We start from the raw sequence: 21,997 nt of genomic DNA, 5'->3' as shown, positions 1-21,997 counted from the left end.
TAATATAATATAATATAATATAATATAATATAATATAATATAATATAATATAATATAATATAATATAATGAAGTCCAATATAGTGGGCTAAACCTCAGATCATTTATGCCTCAGCAAATTCAGAATAAGGCACACTTGCACTATTGGTGTCATCACATTATAAATTTAACACGAAAACACCAGAGAGGCGGTTCACCCTATTCCATCAACCTGTAACCTGTGTGATCTGGCTTTGTGGGTTTTCTCCTAGTCTACTTAATGCAAAGTTTTAGAAACTGAAGATTTTGACTTTGACTTTAATTTTTCAAAACATTTGTAGGAATAGGCTATACAGCTGCAAAGAAACCTGATCTAATTTCTTTGAATTGCTAATTAGCCTCCATCAGTCATTGTTTGAAATGCATCAGTGTTGTCGTAAATTAGGGAAGAGAAACTAGCCTCAACTTAATCCTACATCTGTAAAGAAGATATAGGCCTATTCGTCAAAAATGACTCTCTTACCTCAAAATTATTTTTTATAGAGACTAAACACAGGCTTGTTTCCAAGCCCTGTCTGAAATCATGATTGCTCCCTGATTGGTGGCAGTGGTGGTGTTACATCTCTCCCATGTAGCTACATTTTACACTCATAGGCTTTGTGTTTTAGGGGTTCAGTGATAAACATCCTTATTTTATAGGTAGGCAGCAGGCTATGAAGCCATTGCAATTCAATTATCCATTGCCTGATCAGTTCTTAAAAGGAAATCTGTAATCAACTGAGTCTGATGCCATCGTCCATTCTAGTTGCGTTTCTGTGTAGACTACACAGGAATGAAGGGTTGTTCAGCGTTCAGGTGATGAGAAGCATGTCATGTCCACATACCCTGTGCTGACGTGTATGCGGAGTCCCTCTATTTAGCGCATGCGTACTGTGTCAGACACGACTCAGCCCTGTCAAGTTAACTGGAGCCAAGTCAACCCAAACCAGGAATTCATATAATCATTCTTCAAAATAAAAGCATCGTGTAAAGTTCGCGCTAGTAAATTTCTATTTAAAACGCTATTAAAATTAATTTTTATGGTGGATACAGAGATATTTAAGAAGCTGGTATAATTTTTGCTTCGTTGACTATCGCCTGAGAACGTTTATTCCCCATTCATGCTTTTATTTTGAAATAGACAACCGGAAACGGTGTGTCTTATCATCTCGTGGACGATGGTGATCTCCGTCGCGTAACCAACATAGCGACCGGTGCTTTGGAGGAGTTTGACGTGGCACTCTGCTTTCACTGAGGGCAACAGACAGAGGAGAGGACTCTACTCAAAATTCAGGTAAATACCAGCACGACAGCATTTAAACACGCAGCCAGCACACACGGCTAAACTCTCACCTCAGACAGCCTTTTATTTTGAAGCATTTACGTTTGAAATGAATGCGCTTCAGGTGCAAAGGAAAACTTTGTAGTAATTTCCGCGTAGCTAGCAAGATGTTTTCTGTCATTACGTGGGCTAATCAACATTGAACCCTGTGCTGTCACGTTACTGCGCCCTTTTGATAAGAGGTATTAAGCAACATGTCAAAGGCTAAATGTTGTATCACCAACAGGATAAACGACTGTCAGTTCAGGTGGATGTGAATCGAGGAAACGCAGGGATGCTCAGACTTTATTTAGCCTTCATAACGGTCTTTGACGTGGCAATTCTCCGAAGTGGCAGATACAGTTTAGTGAACTCAACCCTAAACCGCTAGGCTATCATATGTTTGTCTGTGAACTTTTCTCTAGCGGTAAATATGTTAAATAGACTTATTAGCCTATATGGTAATAACTGACTTTTATTGAGTTGTCAGTACGCAGCTGTTATTTTTGTTTACCCTAATGTGCCGAAGTCCATCACCATGTCATAAAATATTTCACACAGAAACAAGTCTACAAGTTCCTCAGCATGTATAAAACATATTTTATACTACTGTGTCCCGGTAAATTGACAGTCCGAGGTAAAACATAGCCAAGTGAACTCAACTTGCAGTTGACTTTAAAGTGTTTTTTTTTTTGGTTTTTTTTAATGGCTGACAGCAAAACAGAAACAGGTTATACGATGTTGATGGTTATACGAAAGATAGGCTTGCTTTATCTCTCAATGAGCAGCGTCAAAGGTCCATGTTGTTGATGATTGCATGAGGTCAAATATCCGTTTTTGTTGGTTGGGCCTGTAAACATACAGGAGTTATTAATGACATATAGTAACATAATAACCTGCTGCAAACGAAGAATGCTTTCTATAGGTTTGTGCATATTTTTTTATTACAGTAGCCTAAACATATATATTTTTTAACAATTTGTCAAAATTGAGAAGAAACTAAAGTTTTATTTATTTATTTTTTATCTTTACAGGTTGTCAAAACGAACTCGTCTTGGCATGAGAAGAAAGTGACGGTCATTTCATCAAAATGAGTCAACAGGGTTATGTTGCTGCACCCCCATACTCCCAGGCCCAGCCAGGGATGGGGGGCTATCAAGTTGGTTTTGGGAGTGGTCCTACACAGCCTCTCTATGGGCACTATGGGGGGCAACCTCAGGCCTTCACAGCTCCACCAGCAGGTACAGTACTTTCGCTTTTGTATTTGGATCATTTCCCAAACAACATGGTTTAACAAGCCTGGTCTTGTAACTGACCAGTGAGCATTTCAGATCATTCATGAATTACTTTAGTTGTGGCTAGTGATGCTTTCCCTCCATAATAGCAGCAGAAGCTAACAGAAGCTCTCACATTAATTTTAAAATAACATGCCTCAAATGTTTTATTTAATGGCTTATAACTTGTCTGAGTTTGCAATTGAAGATGTTTTTTATTGTATCATTTATTATAGTTTATGCGTGTGAGTGCATTTGTTTATCTGGCTTTTGAATAACTAATCTGCTACACCACTGAGATGGCATGCAGATAGCATGCCTTCTAACTCATTGTAAAGTCCATGAACATCACTCAACTGCACTGGAACCACATTCCTTTTTGAATAAACTATTTCAGGCAAATTACAAACCTAGCTCTGTGTAGCATACAATTGAGGCTGCAGCCGGACTCTGCACATCTCCATATTGATGAGTCAAAGTGAAAGTCAGACTCTCTGAAGAACCCTGAGCTCACTTACATTACTTTACAGAAAAAGGTTTTCATTTCAAGTGGACATGGTGAGGACCATATGATGTACCTTACACATGGTGTCACTTACTCACTGCAGGTATGATGAAATCACCAGTTTCCCCTGCTGCTGGTATGCCTCCCCCTCCGGTGTCCAGTCAGTACAATCCGAATGTCCAGCAAAATGGCGCTCATCCACAAAGGTAATCATTTTCTCCCAGTAGCATCTGCTTCAAATGGCTGATCACTGAAATCAACACAGTTGCAGTAGGTGATGAACGTGTAAAGGAAGTACAGTACTGCAAATGATAGTTCACCAACATGAAGAAAAGAGAACATATACAGTATTTAATAATAAAGCACCTACAGCACACAGTCAGCAACACATGTCTGATTAGAGAGTTTAGTAAAACTTAAACTAAAACAATTTCAGCAAAATGTTGAAAGCAGTCTCAGGTACTTTGTCAATATGAGGCCCACTCTACACGCTACATCCTGCTCACTGTTATTCTTCAGGAAAAGTTGAATTGAAATTTCCTAGATTCAGCTCTTCTTGACTGACTGAGTATTCACAAACACCCTGTTCTTATATCTCGTCAGGTACCCTGCTCCACCGGCTGTATCTGCTGCATATGGACAACCTCCGCAGTCCCCATACAACAACATGGCTTCACCTGCCCCACCTATGGGACAGCAGCTCACCAATCAGATGAGTGCTATGAACTTGGGAAGCTATGGTAAGTTCACTTATTACAAATTTATACCCACCATTGATCTTTAAAGATCCCATATTATACTCTTTTTACTCAATTTCACTCAGCTGTCAGACATCCAACTAAACTGTATTTGAAATGTATCGCCCCAAACTGATCCGTGGTCCTGAATGACGGCTGTCTAATGGCGCTTTTCCACTGGCTTTTCCACACGGCGCGCCGCGCCGCGGCATGGCCCGCTTATTTTGCTTTTCCACTAGCCCTAGTACCTGGTACCAGGTACCATTTTTAGTACCTCCTCGGCCCTGGTTCCAAGCGAGCCGAAGCGATACTCTAACGTGACGTCAGCCGACTGCCTTCCGCTGATTGGGCAGAGCGTCGGCGCGAGCGCGACGTCCGACATGAGAATCAAACCCGGAAATTTCAAAAACAGAGCGGCAACAGCGCGCTTATCTGTATTGAGACTGTTGTTATTCCTTCACCCGAGTTAAATGTTGCTGTGTGTGAAACCACACTGTGGTCTGTTAACGAGGTGCAGACGAGTGAGTTTGGAGCTGACGAGCGGATCGAAAAAAGAGACACGGACAATGCGGCCCCGACCCCGCCCCCGCTGAGGAGGAACTCAGCTGTAGTGGAAAAGCACCTTTACCGGGCCGAGCCGTGCCGTGCTGTGAAAGTGTAGTGGAAAAGCGCCATAAAAGTCGCTCAAATGAGCTCTACTGAGAACAAGCTGTTTCTGTCCCTGCACCTTTAAGTAACATGGTTACTGTACACGGCAAATATTATTACCACTTTATGACTTAAAATGGGTCGGTGTTTCATCAATTTAGCTCAGGAGTTTCTTGCTGTGCATTGCAGCCATAGAAATAGACGTGGTAGGCCGGCCTCACTCCCGTCGTGACATGACCACAGGAGCTGAGTCTGAACAGCCTGTATGAGCACCGTTTTACCAGTCGGTGGGCTGCAAGTCCATGCAGGACCCGTTTGCCTTCCTCATTCTAGGAGTTGGTAGGCTCAGGGAGGACCAGTTTATGTATGTAGAGACCAGAAAAAAACTGTTTTTCTTATGGGACCTTTAAGCAGGGTTGAATACTGCTGGCTTTCCGTGTTATCTGATAACATGGTGACTGACTGATAACTCAGGGTCTAAATCATAGGGTTTCCGCTGTTTGGAAAATCAGGCCCACATGAAACAGACCTATGACTAATGTATTGTGGCATTGTTTCTTGTAGCCTCAGGACCCATGCAGGGCCCTCCTCCACCGACCAGCTCTGTGGCCCAGCAGCCTTTCCAGGCACCTCCTCCACTAGCAATGGGACAGCCTCAGATGCCTCCAGGCCTGCAGTCACCCCACATGCCCCAACAAATGTCCCCTACGATGTCACCGCCACAGTCACCCCCAGCAAACTTGCCAATGGCAGGCCCACCTTTGGCTGGCCCACCAATGGCAGGCCAGCAGATGGCCGGCCCACCAATGGCAGGCCAACAAATGGCTGGCCCACCAATGGCAGGCCAACAAATGGCTGGCCCACCGATGGCAGGCCAACAGATGGCCGGCCCACCAATGGCAGGCATGGGTAGACCATTCCCTGGGCCTCCCCCAGGTCCTGGAGGTTTCCAGCAGCCTGGTCCTGGAGCTGTTGGTCCACAAGGATACCCACAGCAAGCTGGTAAGCTGACTCATTAGTATGAGAGCAATCAGCTTGCATTTAGACTGTTCTACACTCAACGGCGTAACCAGTAAACATCCTCTAATTGCCAGAATTTCCTATTTAAATGTACAGGTCAGTTTGGGGGGCCAATGGCTGGGCCCCAGCCAGGCATGCCAGGGGCCTTTCCTGGAGCACCATCTGCATTAGCTGGCCCTCCACAGAAGAAAATGGACCCTGACTCTATCCCAAGCACAGTGAGTTGACCCCTAATCCTCCTGGGGCCAGAGAGCTTTACATACCAACATGTGTCATGCCACATCTGCTGCCCAGAATCAGCAGCTTATTAATTCTTTAAAATGTGCCTGACAAATTTGTTACTTGTTACATCTTCAATCAATCAATTATCAATTATAAATTGGGCAATGGAAAAAAAGGAGAACATCTGTGGTTGGTGGTACATTTTAGTTTGTCTGCATTTTAGACAAATTACTAAGAAAATACAATTAGATTTGTCATATAGTCAGGCTGTCTGTGTTAATTAAATATTAATTTTGAAACATTGCATTTATCTAACAGATTGTAATGTAATGCATAATTGGTCTCCTTTAGACCCAAGTCATTGAACATGACCGAACACAGCGAGGAGGACAGGTCTTCAACACAAACATCAGGGGACAGGCTCCACCTCTAGTCACCACTGACTTCACAGTACAGGACCAAGGTAAACCAAATAAGACTATAATCCTCCTTAAGAACACTGAATATTATAAGAATGGTTTTTTTGTTGTTTGTAGTGTACACTTTGATCAAGAGTAAAATGTTTCCTTGAGGATTATCAGTATCGGCTATTTATTATCATGATGAGCTGAACATGCAGAACTACAGTACACACACGCTGCTTTCTCAGACAGTGGCAACACAAATGTGCTTTGTCATAATATATCAAGGTAACTGACCCTTTGTTTGACTTATTCCAGGCAATGCCAGTCCCAGGTTCATGCGATGCACCACCTACTCCCTACCCTGCACTGCTGATCTGGCCAAGCAGTGCCAAGTGCCCCTGGCCTCCATCATTAAACCCTTTGCCAATTTGCCAAAGGATGAGGTAAGCCATGGTTTTACATGTGACTTCAAGCCAGTTTCTACATCTAAAAATCACATGCTCCGTTACATCAACAATACATAATCACCTGCTAAGATCAGCCCCCCAAAAAAAGAAACACTGATTTGATTAACTGTGGAAAAAAATACATTTTTCTGGTCCAACTCCAACTCACTTGCTGGGAATAAAATGCTAATATGCTTTTAAATGTGTGCTTAAAACAAAATCGTATAATATAAAAACTCATGAGCCTGATTTCTAAATATGGGAAACACTGCATGCAGAACCATGCAGCATTTCTGCCCCCACACTGTGTTTTGGAAACATTTCTACACTGTCATCCAAATTATGACTTATGACACTACTAGGACACTTTTGGTGGAGTGTTTTTATGCCATCTGAACTCTTCCTTATTGTCCTAATGGCATTTCACATTTTTGCGAATTGTACGGGGCCGTTTTGAAAATTTTGCAATGCATAGTGTAGTTTTAACATTTCATACTGTATGGTGGTACTTAACGGAAACTAGAGACTTTTGCATTTGGTTTATATATATGTTACACTCAGTTTGCCACTGTGCAGTTTCAAACACCAAATTTAGTTCTTTGATATATGTCTAGCACTCAAAGTTAATTTGTCCTGCGAGTGACCTCCTTTTGGATCATGTGTGGTCCAAGAATCCTGTCTTAGATATTTTCCTCCTCCACTCGCTTGTCCCAGGCACCAATTGGCCTTTTTAGGCAATGTTAGCTTTCTCTCATCTGGCTGTAGGCTAATTAGCTAGATGTCAGATCTGCAGGGACCACTGAGGAAGAAAGGAGGTTTATACAAAAGCAATCAAACCTTAGTGGACTATACTCCCAGATTCTATTCAGTCCAGTGCATCGTGGACATGCACCAGAAATATATACTAAAATAATAAATCAATGCTCCAAGTCTACACATAATTTAAAGGGAGCATGTCGTTGTGCTTCGGGTGTTGAATTTACTGTTTTATCATCCCACAGCTTTTGTTCACTGCACTAGGTAAATAGCTCTTAGATACTGTAAACACTTAAACTCTCCACTGTCCACCTCAGTCTAATAATAAACCTGCTTGCTGCCTTGTTTAGTTCACTCGAACCGTGCCACAATATAAAATTTGTATTCATATTGTGCCAAGACATGGAGAAAGCTTTTTAGATAATTAGTGTTACATAGTGATAGGCTGGTGCACTGCACTCAGCCATGATGTATCACAGACCTACTGATGCTACAGACAGAGCAGAGTTTACATACAGTAGTATGTGAGAGTGTGGTCCAAGTATGGTAAATGTTGCATTGCTGAAAACATGGGAAACATCACATTGAATTTAGTTATTGAAGCATTGTCCAAAATAGAGTTAATCTGTGATCCATGTGCTTTTCAGCAGACAGTAAGAATTTTGTTTAGTTAACAATTCCCTTTTAAGGGACTGGATTATTTTATTACAATGGTCTGAATTAGTTTGGGAACAGTTATTAAAATGTCTGTTGTGTTTGTCTCTGTATAGGCTCCTTTGTATGTTGTGAATCATGGAGAGACAGGCCCCATCCGCTGCAATCGATGCAAAGCCTACATGTGTTCCTACATGCAATTTATTGATGGTGGTCGTCGCTACCAGTGTGGTTTCTGCAACTGTGTTAACGAAGGTACGGTAACATTTTAAGCAGAAAGAGAAACATCAACCTGAGACAAGAAAAAATGTGAACAACGCAACTCAACAATATATTATACACAGTTCTACATTCAGTTGAATGTCCCTGTCTTATTCCAGTGCCAGTCTTCTATTTCCAACATCTTGACCACATGGGCCGGAGGGTGGACTTCTATGAGAGGCCTGAGCTGTCATTGGGATCCTATGAGTTTGCAGCTACCATGGATTACTGCAAGGTACAGGAGGACGACTCGTGATGTGTCGACTGCTATTCAATACACATGATACACTGAGTGCATTAAGTTGATCAATAGACATGAGCACTTAAATTAAGGGATTGTTTGCAAGTGTAAAATAGTTTATGCATTGATTATGGAAAAGATTTGTCACTTTGATGGTTCAAATTAATGGTTGTTACACAAGTCTCTTAATATGACACAAGAGATTTGCATCTAAATGGCTGCAGTATTGATTTTTCTTTGGATGCCACCCTAGATTATTCAGTACATGTTGATTATATCTAAGCAGGAAAGAATATGTTCAACTTAGAATAAAAGACCGTGATGGTAATGAACTTTGTGACCCTGCGGAGGCCATGGCTGTTGCGAACAACGTTAGAGGGTCAGAGTACGTTGGCAAAGCTGAGTCACTCCACTGGCCTACTTTTGCTGTGTTTATTAAGACTTATAAACACTCTCTGCGGGCCAGTGATTAAACAAAAGCCTGCAAGGTGAGTGTCTTGTCATGGGTTGTAACTGTGGAAACATAACAGTGTCATACTGACAACGCTCTTCGGCACACACTCTGTTGCCATTGCCTTCCATTCAGGGAGTCATACCTGTCACGGTGTCCTCACAGCTACTTTCAAGTTATAAGCAAGCCCAGATGGAAACATCTCTGGTACTGAAGAGCTAATAATGGAAATTTAGGGCAGAAGACATAACGGTAGATACCAGGCTTTAGGCTGTTTGTTGATATACTGTGATTAAATTCCTTGATTGCAGAAAAGAGGGCTGAAAAAGAAATCATTTGTTTGCTTATAACTAGTTTATTCAAGAGCTTAAGCTTGCACAGGGAGTACGTTTTCTTTTGTTTTTCTCATTTAATTTTGAAATAAGGTATTTTTTTGCTGTATGCCCATCAGGCCATTACAGACTGAAAATACATTTATAATACGAGTTGATTACTGACACCTGTTGCTTTCTTCTCCTGTAGAACAACAAACCTCCGAATCCTCCCGCCTACATCTTCATGATCGATGTGTCCTACAGCAATATTAAAAGTGGCCTGGTCAAACTGATATGTAACGAGCTGAAGACTCTGCTTGAGAAGCTGCCCAGGTACACGCCAGAACCACACACTCACACACTCACACAGCACCGGGAGAAGTGTACTGCATGTTGTCCATATAATACTGCAAGTGCTATACACTTCCACAATGTCCACTTTTCCACATACACCATAATTGTACCATAATCCCTTCAAAGTGCAAACTAAATGCTGCTAATACTGTTTTCATCCAACATAAACCTTTCCAAAAACAAACTTCCCTCAAGTCCTTAACATCAAGCCAACTATTTGCTCTCATCAGCTGAATATTCTTGCATGACGTTTTGCAGATGGTGGGTATCGGTTAAGGAGGACATCCAGCCTCCCAAAAACGGAAAATGTAACAGTGCAGGCATTCAAAACAAAAACACAAACTTGAAATCCCGCATTTGTTGTCACTTTTGTTCCAGTAGTGAGTTACTCTTGACTCATCATTAAGGAGAAGATGATTTATACCACCTGGTTAGTCCTAAAATAACTTTCTTCTCCCTGATTTGTCAGTGCCAGCAACAATATATCCATATTTGTCTGCTGCCATTACATCATCCCTTAAACGCTCAGGAGAAGTGTACTGAAGATAAGCCCCCTCTCCAGCTGTGTTTGAATTTTTTCTTTTGTTTTTCTAAGAACTAAGTTAAACGACATTGGACACCCTGCATTTTTTATATAGTTCATCTAATTCTGCAGTTTGCCAAATTCACTTAAAATCGACATAGAGCTTAGTTTAAGTAACTGCAGATGTAGAGCAGGTCTTGCAGTGGCATTTTTTTTATCATCACTGGTATTTTTAATCACTGGCTGGTATGAGAAAGAACAAAATTAAATCCATTCTCAATCTCTTATTTCCAATAACAACACCTGTGACTAATGTTCAACATAAGAGCCGTGGGGTCGCGGTTAAACAGTGGCATACTTTCTGCTCTAAGCTGCATTACATGTTACTGAGTGTGCCTGCATGATTTAAGAAGGGAGACCTACAATGTACAGTTGGTAGTGTCAGTAAAGAATGCTTTTAAATTACTATGATGTTGAAGGCTTTTGATGCATGTTCAGTGTAGCTACCAGTTCCACACCCTGATCCAAAATGTTCTGGTAAATGTCAGGGAGCTTTTGTGTCTTTAAGTAGCACATATCTACGAAAGCCAAAAGACTTTTTTTTTTTACAGTATAAATCCAGAGGCATAGTATAGATAAGATATAGTAAGCTGCAATAGAGAGAGAAACACAAGTGGAAAAAAATGAAAATGACAGACATGACTCACTGGTAAATGGGTTTTCAACCCAAAGTACTTGTAGCAGTTATTTCCTTCCTTTGAACCCTCACTTAAGACTTTCACATCAACACTCACATAGACACACACACTCACTCAAACGTTAATAAACAAGTCCATATTGGATATCTCAATCCCAGAAGAATGTTTATACTTGATTATTCGACATGCTCGACATATGCATCTCAAAGATAAACCAGATTCTGGTCTTCTGTTTTCTTTTGCATTAGAGAAGGGTGAATAGCGTTTCATTATTTAGATAGCAGCATCAATGCTTTACTGTTTTGTCCAAGAAGGAAGTGATAGTGGTAGAAGAAACATAACAGACATGCTGTTGGGTCCTAGTAGTGAATGCACAATGACAGGCTTGACATATGGGAAAGGATTGATTCTACACACTGCACACATGCAGCCATTGTAAAAAAAACAAACCACAACAACATTTCAGCAGACTTAGTAGAAACATCCTGTTGACAGATGATTGCTGTCTTTCCCTTACCAGAGAGGATGGTGTGGAGAATTCTGCAGTTAAGGTCGGCTTCGTCACCTACAACAAGATCCTCCACTTCTACAATGTGAAGAGTGCGTTGGCCCAGCCCCAGATGATGGTGGTTTCAGACACGGCTGACATGTTCGTCCCACTGCTTGATGGTTTCCTCGTCAACTACCATGACTCGAAGGCTGTTATCTACAAGTAAGATTAAAGCTCATTAGTAAACTACTTTAAACAAATAAACTTAATCGTGGATGTCCCATCATGCAGGGACAGAAAGATGAAGGTACTTTTTAATATAACTTGATAGGATATTGTTTCATTTGTCTTCATGGTGGCTTCAGGAGCAGTCAAAGTGGTTGAGACACCCTGAACAGGCCATAATCATGTCCCTTACTTTGCAGCCTCCTGGACCAGATCCCTGACATGTTTGCAGACACCAACGAGAGTGAAACGGTCTTTGCCCCTGTCATCCAGGCCGGCGTGGAGGCATTTAAGGTCAGCCCCCGCGCGACATCTGTCAACATGAAGTGGGAGATTAGGGGCCTACAGCAACCTCCTTGAACCATGAGTGGCTTCCATAGGTTTAGATTTAGAATAATATCTGTGTCTGTAAAGATCAACTATCATCAGCTCAGTGGGAAGCTTCATATTCAACAGGCCATTTTCAATCAGCAGCAGCGCTTTTGAAGTCCAACATCCTGGTCTCTTTTACTTTTATCATCTGTATCACTGTGGTTTCCAATAACACGTAGAAAGGCCAAAACACATAAAGTCGTTCTTTTGTTTTTCTTAAAAAGGTCAAACAAATTTAAATCTAAACAGAAGAAGAATTGCACTGCAACCACAAGGTTGTTTCGCTTTGTCAAAATATTTCATATGCGCTGCTCACGCCACACTTGGCATTGACATCTGAACTCATTCAAGCCGTCAAGTCAGTGAAGCAACGCATTTCTCTTTTCCTGATATATTTGTGTTTACTTTACTTCCAATAAACTTTCCCAGTGATATGAGGTCAGTGTTTTGGCACACAGCAAAGGAAAAGTTCACATGCTGGTTTTAATTGGAAACAGTTGTTATATTACACAATAGCAAATAGTCAGTGACTCTTGTTTATTTATTCATGGCTGTTGCTGTTTTTATTTGTATTATAAGTATTGCTTACATCTTTATCTCTGTATTATCAGTTTATTTGGCAACACAGGGGAGTGCTGTTTTGATAAAGATTATGATCTGAATCATTTGATCCTTTGTAGCATTTGAATGTCTGCAGCCCCTGACCTAATGATTTCACAGTGATGCTACAAACAACATGTCAAGAAGTAACATGTTACCCACCTTGGTTTGACCTCCTTTAGGAAATGTTGTTAGTCATTTTCTCTCTCTCATCCTTCTGTCATCTGCAGGCAGCAGAGTGTAGTGGAAAGCTCTTCATCTTCCACTCCTCCATGCCCACCGCTGAGGCTCCTGGCAAACTGAAAAACAGGGATGACAAAAAGCTGGTCAACACTGAGAAAGAGAAAGTGAGTAGCATTTTGTGTCGAGGGGGCTTGAGTTCTGGCAGTTGTAGAATGAGTAAACACAGGGGGTAGGCCTGGACTCCATCTATCTCCAGTAAGCATGGGAGTTTTTTCATGTCCCATCCAAAATGTATTTTTCTTCTGCTGTCAAGCGGGCTAATAATAAACACGTTTTTATAAATATCTCTTCTCCACCTGCATCTGTGGTAGAAACTGTTTTTAAGTTTTAAAATGTGAGAACGCCATTCTAGAAAGCTGCTATCTCACCAAGTTCAATTCTATTTTTCCATAGACCCTCTTCCAGCCTCTTAAGGGAGTGTATGAGCAACTGTCCAAGGACTGTGTGGCACAGGGCTGTTGTGTGGATCTCTTCCTCTTCCCCAGCCAGTATGTCGACATGGCAACCATGGCTGATGTGCCCTCGCACACTGGAGGCTCTGTCTTCAAGTACAACAACTTCCAGGTATAACATCCAGCAGGCAGACCTGTTAAGTGCAGGCCATTCAAAAAAACACAGTGTGTTGTAAGCAGATGCATACAACGTAAAATCTAAATAATGGTTCAAACATTGTTTTTTCTTCTTGTAATTGCACTAAAAAGTCATAATTCAATGCATTGACATTTGGCAAAGGTATTTGCAGTTTAATAAAAGCTTGTTGTGTTCACATAATAATTTTGGCACAGTACCCACAGTCTAATATAGAACTGTCCCGAAGGAATGGTGCAACAAGCATGGGAAATTACTCCAAACTGTTCAAACACACCACATATCACGGCAGTACAACACTGTCTCACACACATAGCCGTAATCCACACTAAACTACTCTATAAATAACACCTTAATCTCAGCATTTAACATAAAACAGGTTTACTCACAAGCAGCTACAGAATTCCCCCTTGGAGCTAGAGGAAATGAGTTGTGTCAGTGAACATTTATGAGCTTCAGTTGTCATGCTTGACATTGGCATGAAATCAAATAGCGACAATAGCGCCATCTGCTGGCTAGGACAAACAATATTTGCTGCTCACTCGAGTGTATTTCTTCTTGCCAGGTGGAGACGGACGGGGAGCATTTCCTGAGGGACCTGAGGAAAGATGTGCAGAAGAGCATTGGATTTGATGCCATAATGCGTGTTCGTACCAGTACAGGTAAGGAATATAGGAAGATTTTCCACCTGCTGGGTAATACTCAATTAACCCTTGAACTGTGAGGAGTGACTAGTATGTTTTTGTGTCTGTCTTCAGGCTTCAGAGCCACAGACTTCTTTGGTGCCATCCATATGAACAACACCACAGACATAGAGATGGCGGCTGTGGATTGTGACAAGGCCGTGACCGTCGAGTTCAAGCACGACGACACGCTCAATGAGGAGACTGGGGCGCTCATACAGGTGAGTCTTTTAAAAATGTAAAAAAAAAAAAAAAAGAAAATCTGAATTTGATGCCAGGACTTACATACCTAACTTGCGTCTCTTTTCCCAGTGTGCTTTGCTGTACACCACGGTTGGTGGCCAGCGACGCCTTCGTGTCCACAACCTGAGTCTGAACTGCAGCTCGCAGTTGTCACAGCTGTACCAGAGCTGTGAAACGGACTCACTCATCAACTTCTTTGCCAAAACAGGTGACTGTCCTTTAACATTTTTTTTTTTCTCTGAAACTCACAGTCTGTCTCCCACACTCACCACCTCATTTAAAGTTTGCACTGGAGTCACAGACTGCTAAAACAATAGAGAAAAGACACATTTTCCCTCCCACACTCTGTGAATAGTCCATTATTTAAAGTGGGGGTCATTCCATACAGTCAGTGCTCTCTATTTAAGGCTATAATGTAGTGCAGAGACAGCCTGCTTATGTACATCACTATCATCCTCTGACCTTTGTTGAATTTACCCCATGCATCACCTGATAATCTACTAATGCTGACTGATTTACGATGAGTGAGAGAAGAATGTGTTGTGGAAATCAGAACCACATGTTTCACACTGAGCCCCTCTCTAATGCGCACATAGCAAACCTTAAGCACAGTGGTATTACTGATCTTCAGTCACCTTTCACCGGTCCTGCTACTCTTCAGCTGCCTTTCTTCCAATCATTTGTTCTTCTCCTTCCCCCCCTCTTCTCTTTTAACCGCCCTTTTCTCACCGCCACCCAGCTTACCGTGCCATATTGAACCAGCCTCTGAAGAATGTGAGGGAGGTCCTGGTCAACCAGACGGCCCACATGTTGGCCTGCTACAGGAAGAACTGTGCCAGCCCCTCCGCTGCCAGCCAGGTCAGTGCACGACAGCACCTGCAATGAATGAGCCTTTGATTTCAGGATAGAAGATTGTATAATACATCTATTGTATTAGGTATTTTTTCAGGAACAGTAACATTTTTTATTCATGTGCCCATACGTAGCTGATCCTGCCTGATGCCATGAAGGTGTTCCCAGTCTACATGAACAGCCTGATGAAAACTGCTCCCTTGGTGGGCAGCACAGAGCTCTCCACAGACGACAGAGCCCATCATAGGCTGGCGGTCATGGGTATGGGGGTGGAGGAGACACAGCTGATGCTCTACCCTTGCCTCATCCCGCTGGTGAGAGTCACTAACACGTAGAGCGTAGTATAACCTGCATGAGACACTCACCTTGTACTGTTGCAACATCAGGACGTATAGAAGGGGATGTGTGTATTTAGATTGTAGTAAGTGCTGTGTGATTCCTAACAATCTGTTCTTTTGTCTTCAGCACAACATGGATGTGAGCAGTGAAGCTCTGCCTGCTCCAGTGCGCTGTTCAGAGGAACGCCTCACAGACTCTGGCATGTTCCTGCTGGAGAACGGCCAGTCCATGTTCCTGTGGCTGGGCCAAGCCAGCCCACCTGACCTCATACAGAGCATCTTCAACCTGCCCTCCCTCGCACACCTGCAAGGGCATATGGTCAGAATCCCTTTACTACCTTGACATATTTATAAACCAAATAAATAAAACACTTATCAGTATTTACAGATATCAGATGAGACGTTTTCTTACCTCTGTGGTTGCTGGAGCCATTACTGTATGGTGAGAGAATGTGTGGATGTTTAGCTGGGCAGTATGCCTTGGAATTACAAGTCCAGTTCAGAGAAGCAGATACTTCATATCTCAGAGGGAGAAGGATTGAATTCATAATCAAACCTCACAACCAGACCATGATTGGATCCAGTATGAATCTGATACATCCACAGAGTACAACAGCTCCACATGTGCAGCCTGGCTGCAACAACAACTGTAGTGACTCAATCAACAATAATTAAAACACATGTCAACCTCATACCAAGTTCAAAGACATTTATTTTCAAGATAAGACAAACAACACGTCAGCATGTGGTTCTGCTGCATACAGGGAGGAGGCAGACAATCATTGCCACTATTTCAAAAGAAAGTTTTATCTTCATTTTTATGAAACAAACTGACTTTCCATCTGATTTGTTTATGCTCAAAGTGTCGTAAAGGTGTTGAACCAGTGCCACTGACCTTAATTTTAGACTTGACCAAGCTTCTAATTGTGTCTTTTAGAGTGCGCTGCCAGAGCTGGACAACCCAGTGTCAAAGAAGGTCTGCTCCCTCGTCAGTGGCCTGCTGGAAAAGAGGCCCAACTCCATGAAGGTAAGATATAAAAAGCTAGATGCTACAACACAGTCTCCAGGTATATCATTGTTTATTGAGAGAATATCTTTTTTTTTGCTAAACATGACCAAAAAGCTTTTTTTCCACAGAAAAATTACTTACAAGACAAAATCTAAATCCCAAAGCTTCTCATGATCTCTGGCTCCCTCTAGTGGAGTTAGTATAAAATACTGAAACAGCTCCACAGAGCCCACATTAACCCTTTTACTGCCATTTTCCACATGAAGCAGCAAAACACAATCCAAGGATACAGTATTGTAGTTCAAATGGATGGATGTTAACCTTAACCCTAACCTGTTATCCCCAGTGATGATATCATACCACTTTTGATTCCTCCTTGTGCCCCTACAGTTGATGATGTGCAGAGCAGCCAGTCAGACTTCAGGGAAGAAGCCATTGTTCCCAAAGAGACAGCCAGACCTAGCACAGCCATCCCTCAGAAGAAGGAGAGCAGTATTAGTGTCAAGACAATGAGAATATATAGCTCTTAGCCTCGAGAATAAAAACTGTACATCTGACCTCAGCAATCTGCCATCTCGTACTGTTTCTCAGCTTCCTGGTCTCCCTATTATCACTGCAAAATAACACCTTTTTGACATCGGCAGAGAACCACATCCGCAAGTGCAAATCCCATGACGAGTGCAGGCAACATAGCCGACAATGGCATAAACACAACTCGACTCACCTGCTCGATCTGAGGATGAATTTGTCTTGCTGAGTGGCACCTCTCCGAGTCCAGCAGTGAGACGGGAACCTAAAAGACACATCAACACTAATAGAAAATTAAAGGATTGGTCAATCAAAATCACCAAACCTATAGTTATCCTTAGAGACTCCAATTTGTCCAGGACCGAACCCCCCCCCCCCCCTTGATGACCCTGAAATGCAAATTGACAGTTTTCCTGGTGCGGGCATTCACCACATCCAGTCCATTCTCAAAAAGCTAAAACCACACAAGAAAGTTAGGGAAGTCATTCTCTCAGTGAGCCTTACTGTAACAACTGCCTCAAACTTCTGCTTTCTAGCACCACAGACAGGTCAGGGTTCCTGTCATCAATTACTCAGCAAAATTAGAGAAAGAACAACAAAACTTGATTGAACTCTTGAACCAGACGATCATTAAAAAACGCTTTCTAACTGAAATCAATAAATTGACTTTCAGGGTGTTTGATAGAGACCCGGTACACTGGACACCAATGACAGCCAAGCAAATCTTTAATCATTGGCTGGACCAGTTAAACATGTGAGGGCTGAAACTATTAGTACATCTCCTTACTCCAACGTTATGGTCCTCTGCACATCTTTCAGACTTAACTTAACTGAAAGACAGATCCTCGAAAGGGGCCTCAATTTTATCCCTACCCCTGAAAAATTAGACCAACTTCAATTGAGACAAATCTATACCACTGAGGTCAGGGGGCGACCCTTGGCTGCTCAACCGCACCCCTTTTATTTTCAGTGGGTCCTCAGAGAGAGGTCATCCCATCAGAGAATCAACATATTTAAAATTATATGTTTACATCCTAATATTATTATTCCTATATATGTTTTCTTTGTTTTTCATATACATGTTGAATTTTGAATGATTAACTCATTGAGTGCCGCGCTCCTTTCCAAAGTTTTAGTCAAGTGTACCGGCAATTTAGACCATTTTTGACGATTTTTGTAGAGCCACAGTGTATTCTATATTATTGAATCCTTTAATCAAAATAAATATTTTTTTTTCTTCCCTCCCTATATACTATATCAACTATTGTGTTTGTTTCTATTTTTCATAATTGTCTTTGTTGTTCATTATGTTTTGATATTATTTTTTTCAAACATATTACAGTAATACACCAGACTCCAAAGTTATTAACATATATATTTTCTATATTACCTTATATAAGTTACAGCCTGAGCCCGTGCCAATTGCATTTTATTATACAATTTTTACCTTCCTACAAACCTAACCCTAACTGCCAGTAACTGCACTTAAACTGGAACTTCTTTTTTCTTCTTCTCTGCTCAGCTCCTAATTGTGAGGCAGAAGGACAAACCAGAGATGCTGTTCCGTCAGTTCCTGGTGGAGGACAAAGGTCTGCACGGAGGCGCCTCCTACATGGACTTCCTTTGCTACGTTCACCGAGAGATCAGGCAGCTGCTCACTTAACCACAAACGCTTGTCCTCAGTGTTCCCTTCCAGACCGGCTTGGGAAAAACACGGCATCTAATGAACCATGCACAAATCTCACTGGGTCCATCTCAGTAGGTTCCATTTGAATCATAAGGACGGTCCGCAAAAAGAAAAACTTGTTTTACAAAGACGGAAGGGGGATCCAGGAACCAGGGAGAACCTTTTTGAGATTCAGCCTCCAGCTGCCTTTCCACAGCTGCCTTTCATACCTTTGTCCTTTAGTATACACACACACAGTATGATCTTCAAATAACCACTTGTCACATGAGGAATATCCAAGTAGATGTGGAGGAATGAAATGGACAACACATCCAGCATTTCCCGCACAGACACTTTGTGTGATGGACTGTGGAGACAGGGATGACATCAGTGCCTGAGGCTGAAATGCATTTTGGCATAAAGCCCATCGGCATAAGCAATACAGCATATATCTCCACTGTGTGTGCAGTTGATTGGAGCGCTTTTTCCTTTAGCCTTCTAGATTTACAGGGTCTGGATAAGACAAGGGGTTATTTGTGGGTCATACTGTAGATGTTAACTTGCCAGTGTTTGTTACTCTCACTCATAGACTGAATATGTAAAGGAAGAGGTTTTTTTTTTTTTTAAACAAACGCTTAAAGAAATTTTACAATATTTAAATAACTTACAGATGTTTCCATATTTTAATAATCATACTATAGCTGTCTTAGTAAACGGTGTATCCACAGTACTAGGTTATTCATAATTGAGCAGAAACTGCCAAAATAAAGGCCACTGCTTTGCCAGGACCAAAAATTTTTCCCGTCATGACAACATGTGTAAATCAAACCATTTGATTCACAAGTGCACCCACTAAAAATCAGATTCTTTTACCATTTATGGTGGAGATTTCACCCTCACAGGGAACAGTGACGCAGGAAACATTCTTGTTTTGGTGAGAATAAGCTGAAACAAATGCAGCTGTTCTTCTGCAGAAGGAACCAGGACCAACTACACTTTTCTACATGAGTCAGACCTCGTGCTAAAAACGGTTGTTTTGGGGAAACTTATTTACATTTGTAATGAGAAAGATGAATGGATTACAAATTTACGCCACAAGGCATTAAAGGGAACAAGTTACTGGGACCAAATATTAAGCTTTTCCCTCAATCTGTCATGTTAAATATTATGATTTATTCTTGTTGGATTTGATTCATTTTATGACCTGAAACAGTATCTTATTTTATGAAAAACATCTGTAAAGACTAAAACTAAAAAATATAAATCTGCCTCTGTTCAACCACCTAAATCTTGGTTTTAAATGATCTTTGATGATGTATGTCAGTCCTGAGTTTCAGCACAGTTACATCATACTGTCCAGCCTTGCTTGTTTTCATTAGAAGAAACTGCTTCTATGTAATTCATGTTCTTCATTTGATAAATATTGTATGATCCTTGTGTGTGGCCAACAAAGTCTTTTTGTACGTGACGTGCGCAACTTGTGTTTCCAAAATTTTCTGCCTTAAGTTGATATAACAGTTGTGAAAAACATGTTAAAATGTGTTTTGTCCTCGAGGTCTCGGCTGATTTCAATCTATTTGGTTTGTATGCAAACTTATCTCAGGTAATTTGAATACCTTTCTATTTTCAAGTTGGAAGCAGTGATTTGAATTGAACTGGAAAGAGAATGGGTGGATGTTTGTTGGACAAGAATGGTGGAAATTCACGGGCTTGGTGTGCCATGTACATTTATTCCAGACCCTAAACAAACCTTTGTCTAATTAAACTCTTGACTCAAAACTATCGCTGCTGACTTTTTGTTGTATGAGTTTGACAGCTACAATAATCAAATAAATCAACACATAGGCAAATGTTCAAATAAGTGAACATCAAATTGTTCACATTCAAGCTGCTGATTTGTGGTGATCTCATATTAGTGAGTACTCTACTGCACAATCCTCAGTCATTGATCTATTGTCAAATGACGAAAAATCTAATTATACAAGATCGAAAGCAAATGTGCACAAAATTAGATCACGACTTCAGTGGATGTAGACTTAAATCTTTTTGTTTCATTTTCTTTAATGAAGTCCAGAGGGTGTGAGGGATTTTTATATGCGTTATTTGCTTGTCACCACAAGGTGGCACCAAACAACCGCTTATCTGCTTTTTGACCAACAACATGCTGCTGACTTCACTGATCAATTCATCCACATTACAAAAAAAAAGTCTCATCATAAGGGATTCCAATTCCAAGTCAAACTAACTTCACATGCACTGAGAGAGGAAACTACAGCAAACAAGGAGAGCTAGTGATATTATGAAATCTAATGTAACAGATTCATGTTTCATAACACCTCGTCACATTCTGCAATGTCAATTGCTGATTTTGTTGGCTGTAAATCAAAACTGTCACAATTAACATACAACAAAACATTCCTCCTCCAAGGTCACACAAGCGTGGAGGTTTGTGGTGCACATTTTATTTTCTCATTCTTATAAGAGATCAGAATCTTTGAAGCTTTGTATAGTATTTACAGAGGGAATGTAAAAATGCCTTATTATCTTCAGAAAGTCTCTGCATCCAGTGGGGACTTTAAATGCTTTTCCAATTAATTCTGTTATTTTTTTATGAACATATGGGGAATAAAAAGCAAACAATGCACAGTTTTACTAACACTAAGGCACACAAACACAAATCAAGGAGAAGAGTGGCAGGTTTGATTCTTGAAGGAAATACACACGAGTAAAAAGACAACTGAAGAAAATGTGCCTTTTAAGAAAAATAAACTAAATTATTTAATGACCAACATGCCCCACTGAGATTCTTTTCCACGTTTGTGACTGAATTTTCTGGAAATACAGTGCAGTGACATGTCAGATGAACACTTAGAATGGAAAATAACATTGTAAACTGTCAAATGCTTCAAAATATTCACTACATATGATCCAATTGTCAAGTATAAATCAGATTTTGCAGCTGGTGTGATGGACACTTCCTGCATCCAACATCCAACATCCAACAGACTGAAACACTCTCTAACTTACTTCCATAGTGTCCAGACACTCCTCTCCCAGAGATCCAGTGGTTTCCAACGAGCGAGAGGCAGTCAGTGAGTGAGACTTCTACCCAGCATGCCTTGTGTTTCCTCACATTTGGGGCCAATCAATGCTTTAATCAGAGACAGCAGGAACCAATCATGCTGAATAGGTATGAGCAGGTGTGGACGGGAGGAGGGAAGCAGCGGGAAGCCAACGGAGCAAGAGCCCAACAATAATGAGGATCATACAAAGTTTGTATCAACAAGCAAACCCATTCTTAAAAAACAGTGAAT

The 21,997-nt window shown here is 41.2% G+C and overlaps 1 protein-coding gene across 2 annotated transcripts; it reads left to right on the top strand.

Moving 5' to 3' along the window:
- The first annotated feature begins 1,221 nt into the window (after positions 1 to 1,221).
- sec24d (SEC24 homolog D, COPII coat complex component) lies at positions 1,222 to 20,462 on the top strand. 2 transcript variants are annotated; one of them, XM_085806386.1, is made up of 24 exons: positions 1,222 to 1,311; positions 2,373 to 2,579; positions 3,221 to 3,323; positions 3,721 to 3,857; positions 5,067 to 5,261; positions 5,322 to 5,504; positions 5,619 to 5,740; positions 6,096 to 6,207; positions 6,464 to 6,591; positions 8,121 to 8,259; positions 8,385 to 8,500; positions 9,480 to 9,604; positions 11,367 to 11,558; positions 11,762 to 11,855; positions 12,764 to 12,880; positions 13,170 to 13,340; positions 13,930 to 14,026; positions 14,123 to 14,268; positions 14,360 to 14,498; positions 15,030 to 15,148; positions 15,277 to 15,456; positions 15,608 to 15,799; positions 16,418 to 16,507; positions 18,540 to 20,462. In XM_085806386.1, exons 2-24 carry the CDS (start codon positions 2,429 to 2,431, stop codon positions 18,678 to 18,680), a joined length of 3,189 nt encoding a protein of 1,062 aa, XP_085662512.1. In that variant the 5' UTR covers positions 1,222 to 1,311; positions 2,373 to 2,428; the 3' UTR covers positions 18,681 to 20,462. The 2 variants fall into 2 exon arrangements, with proteins under 2 accessions (XP_085662512.1, XP_085662511.1); XM_085806385.1 differs by having other exon boundaries at positions 5,067 to 5,504.
- Positions 20,463 to 21,997: the final 1,535 nt, after the last annotated feature.

Source organism: Trachurus japonicus, chromosome 18 (genome assembly GCF_045865225.1).
Source record: "Trachurus japonicus isolate A0001 chromosome 18, Traja_1.0".
Lineage (NCBI taxonomy): Eukaryota > Metazoa > Chordata > Actinopteri > Carangiformes > Carangidae > Trachurus > Trachurus japonicus.
The sequence above is the reverse complement of the archived record's forward strand: the minus strand, read 5'-3'. Positions and strand labels throughout refer to the sequence as shown.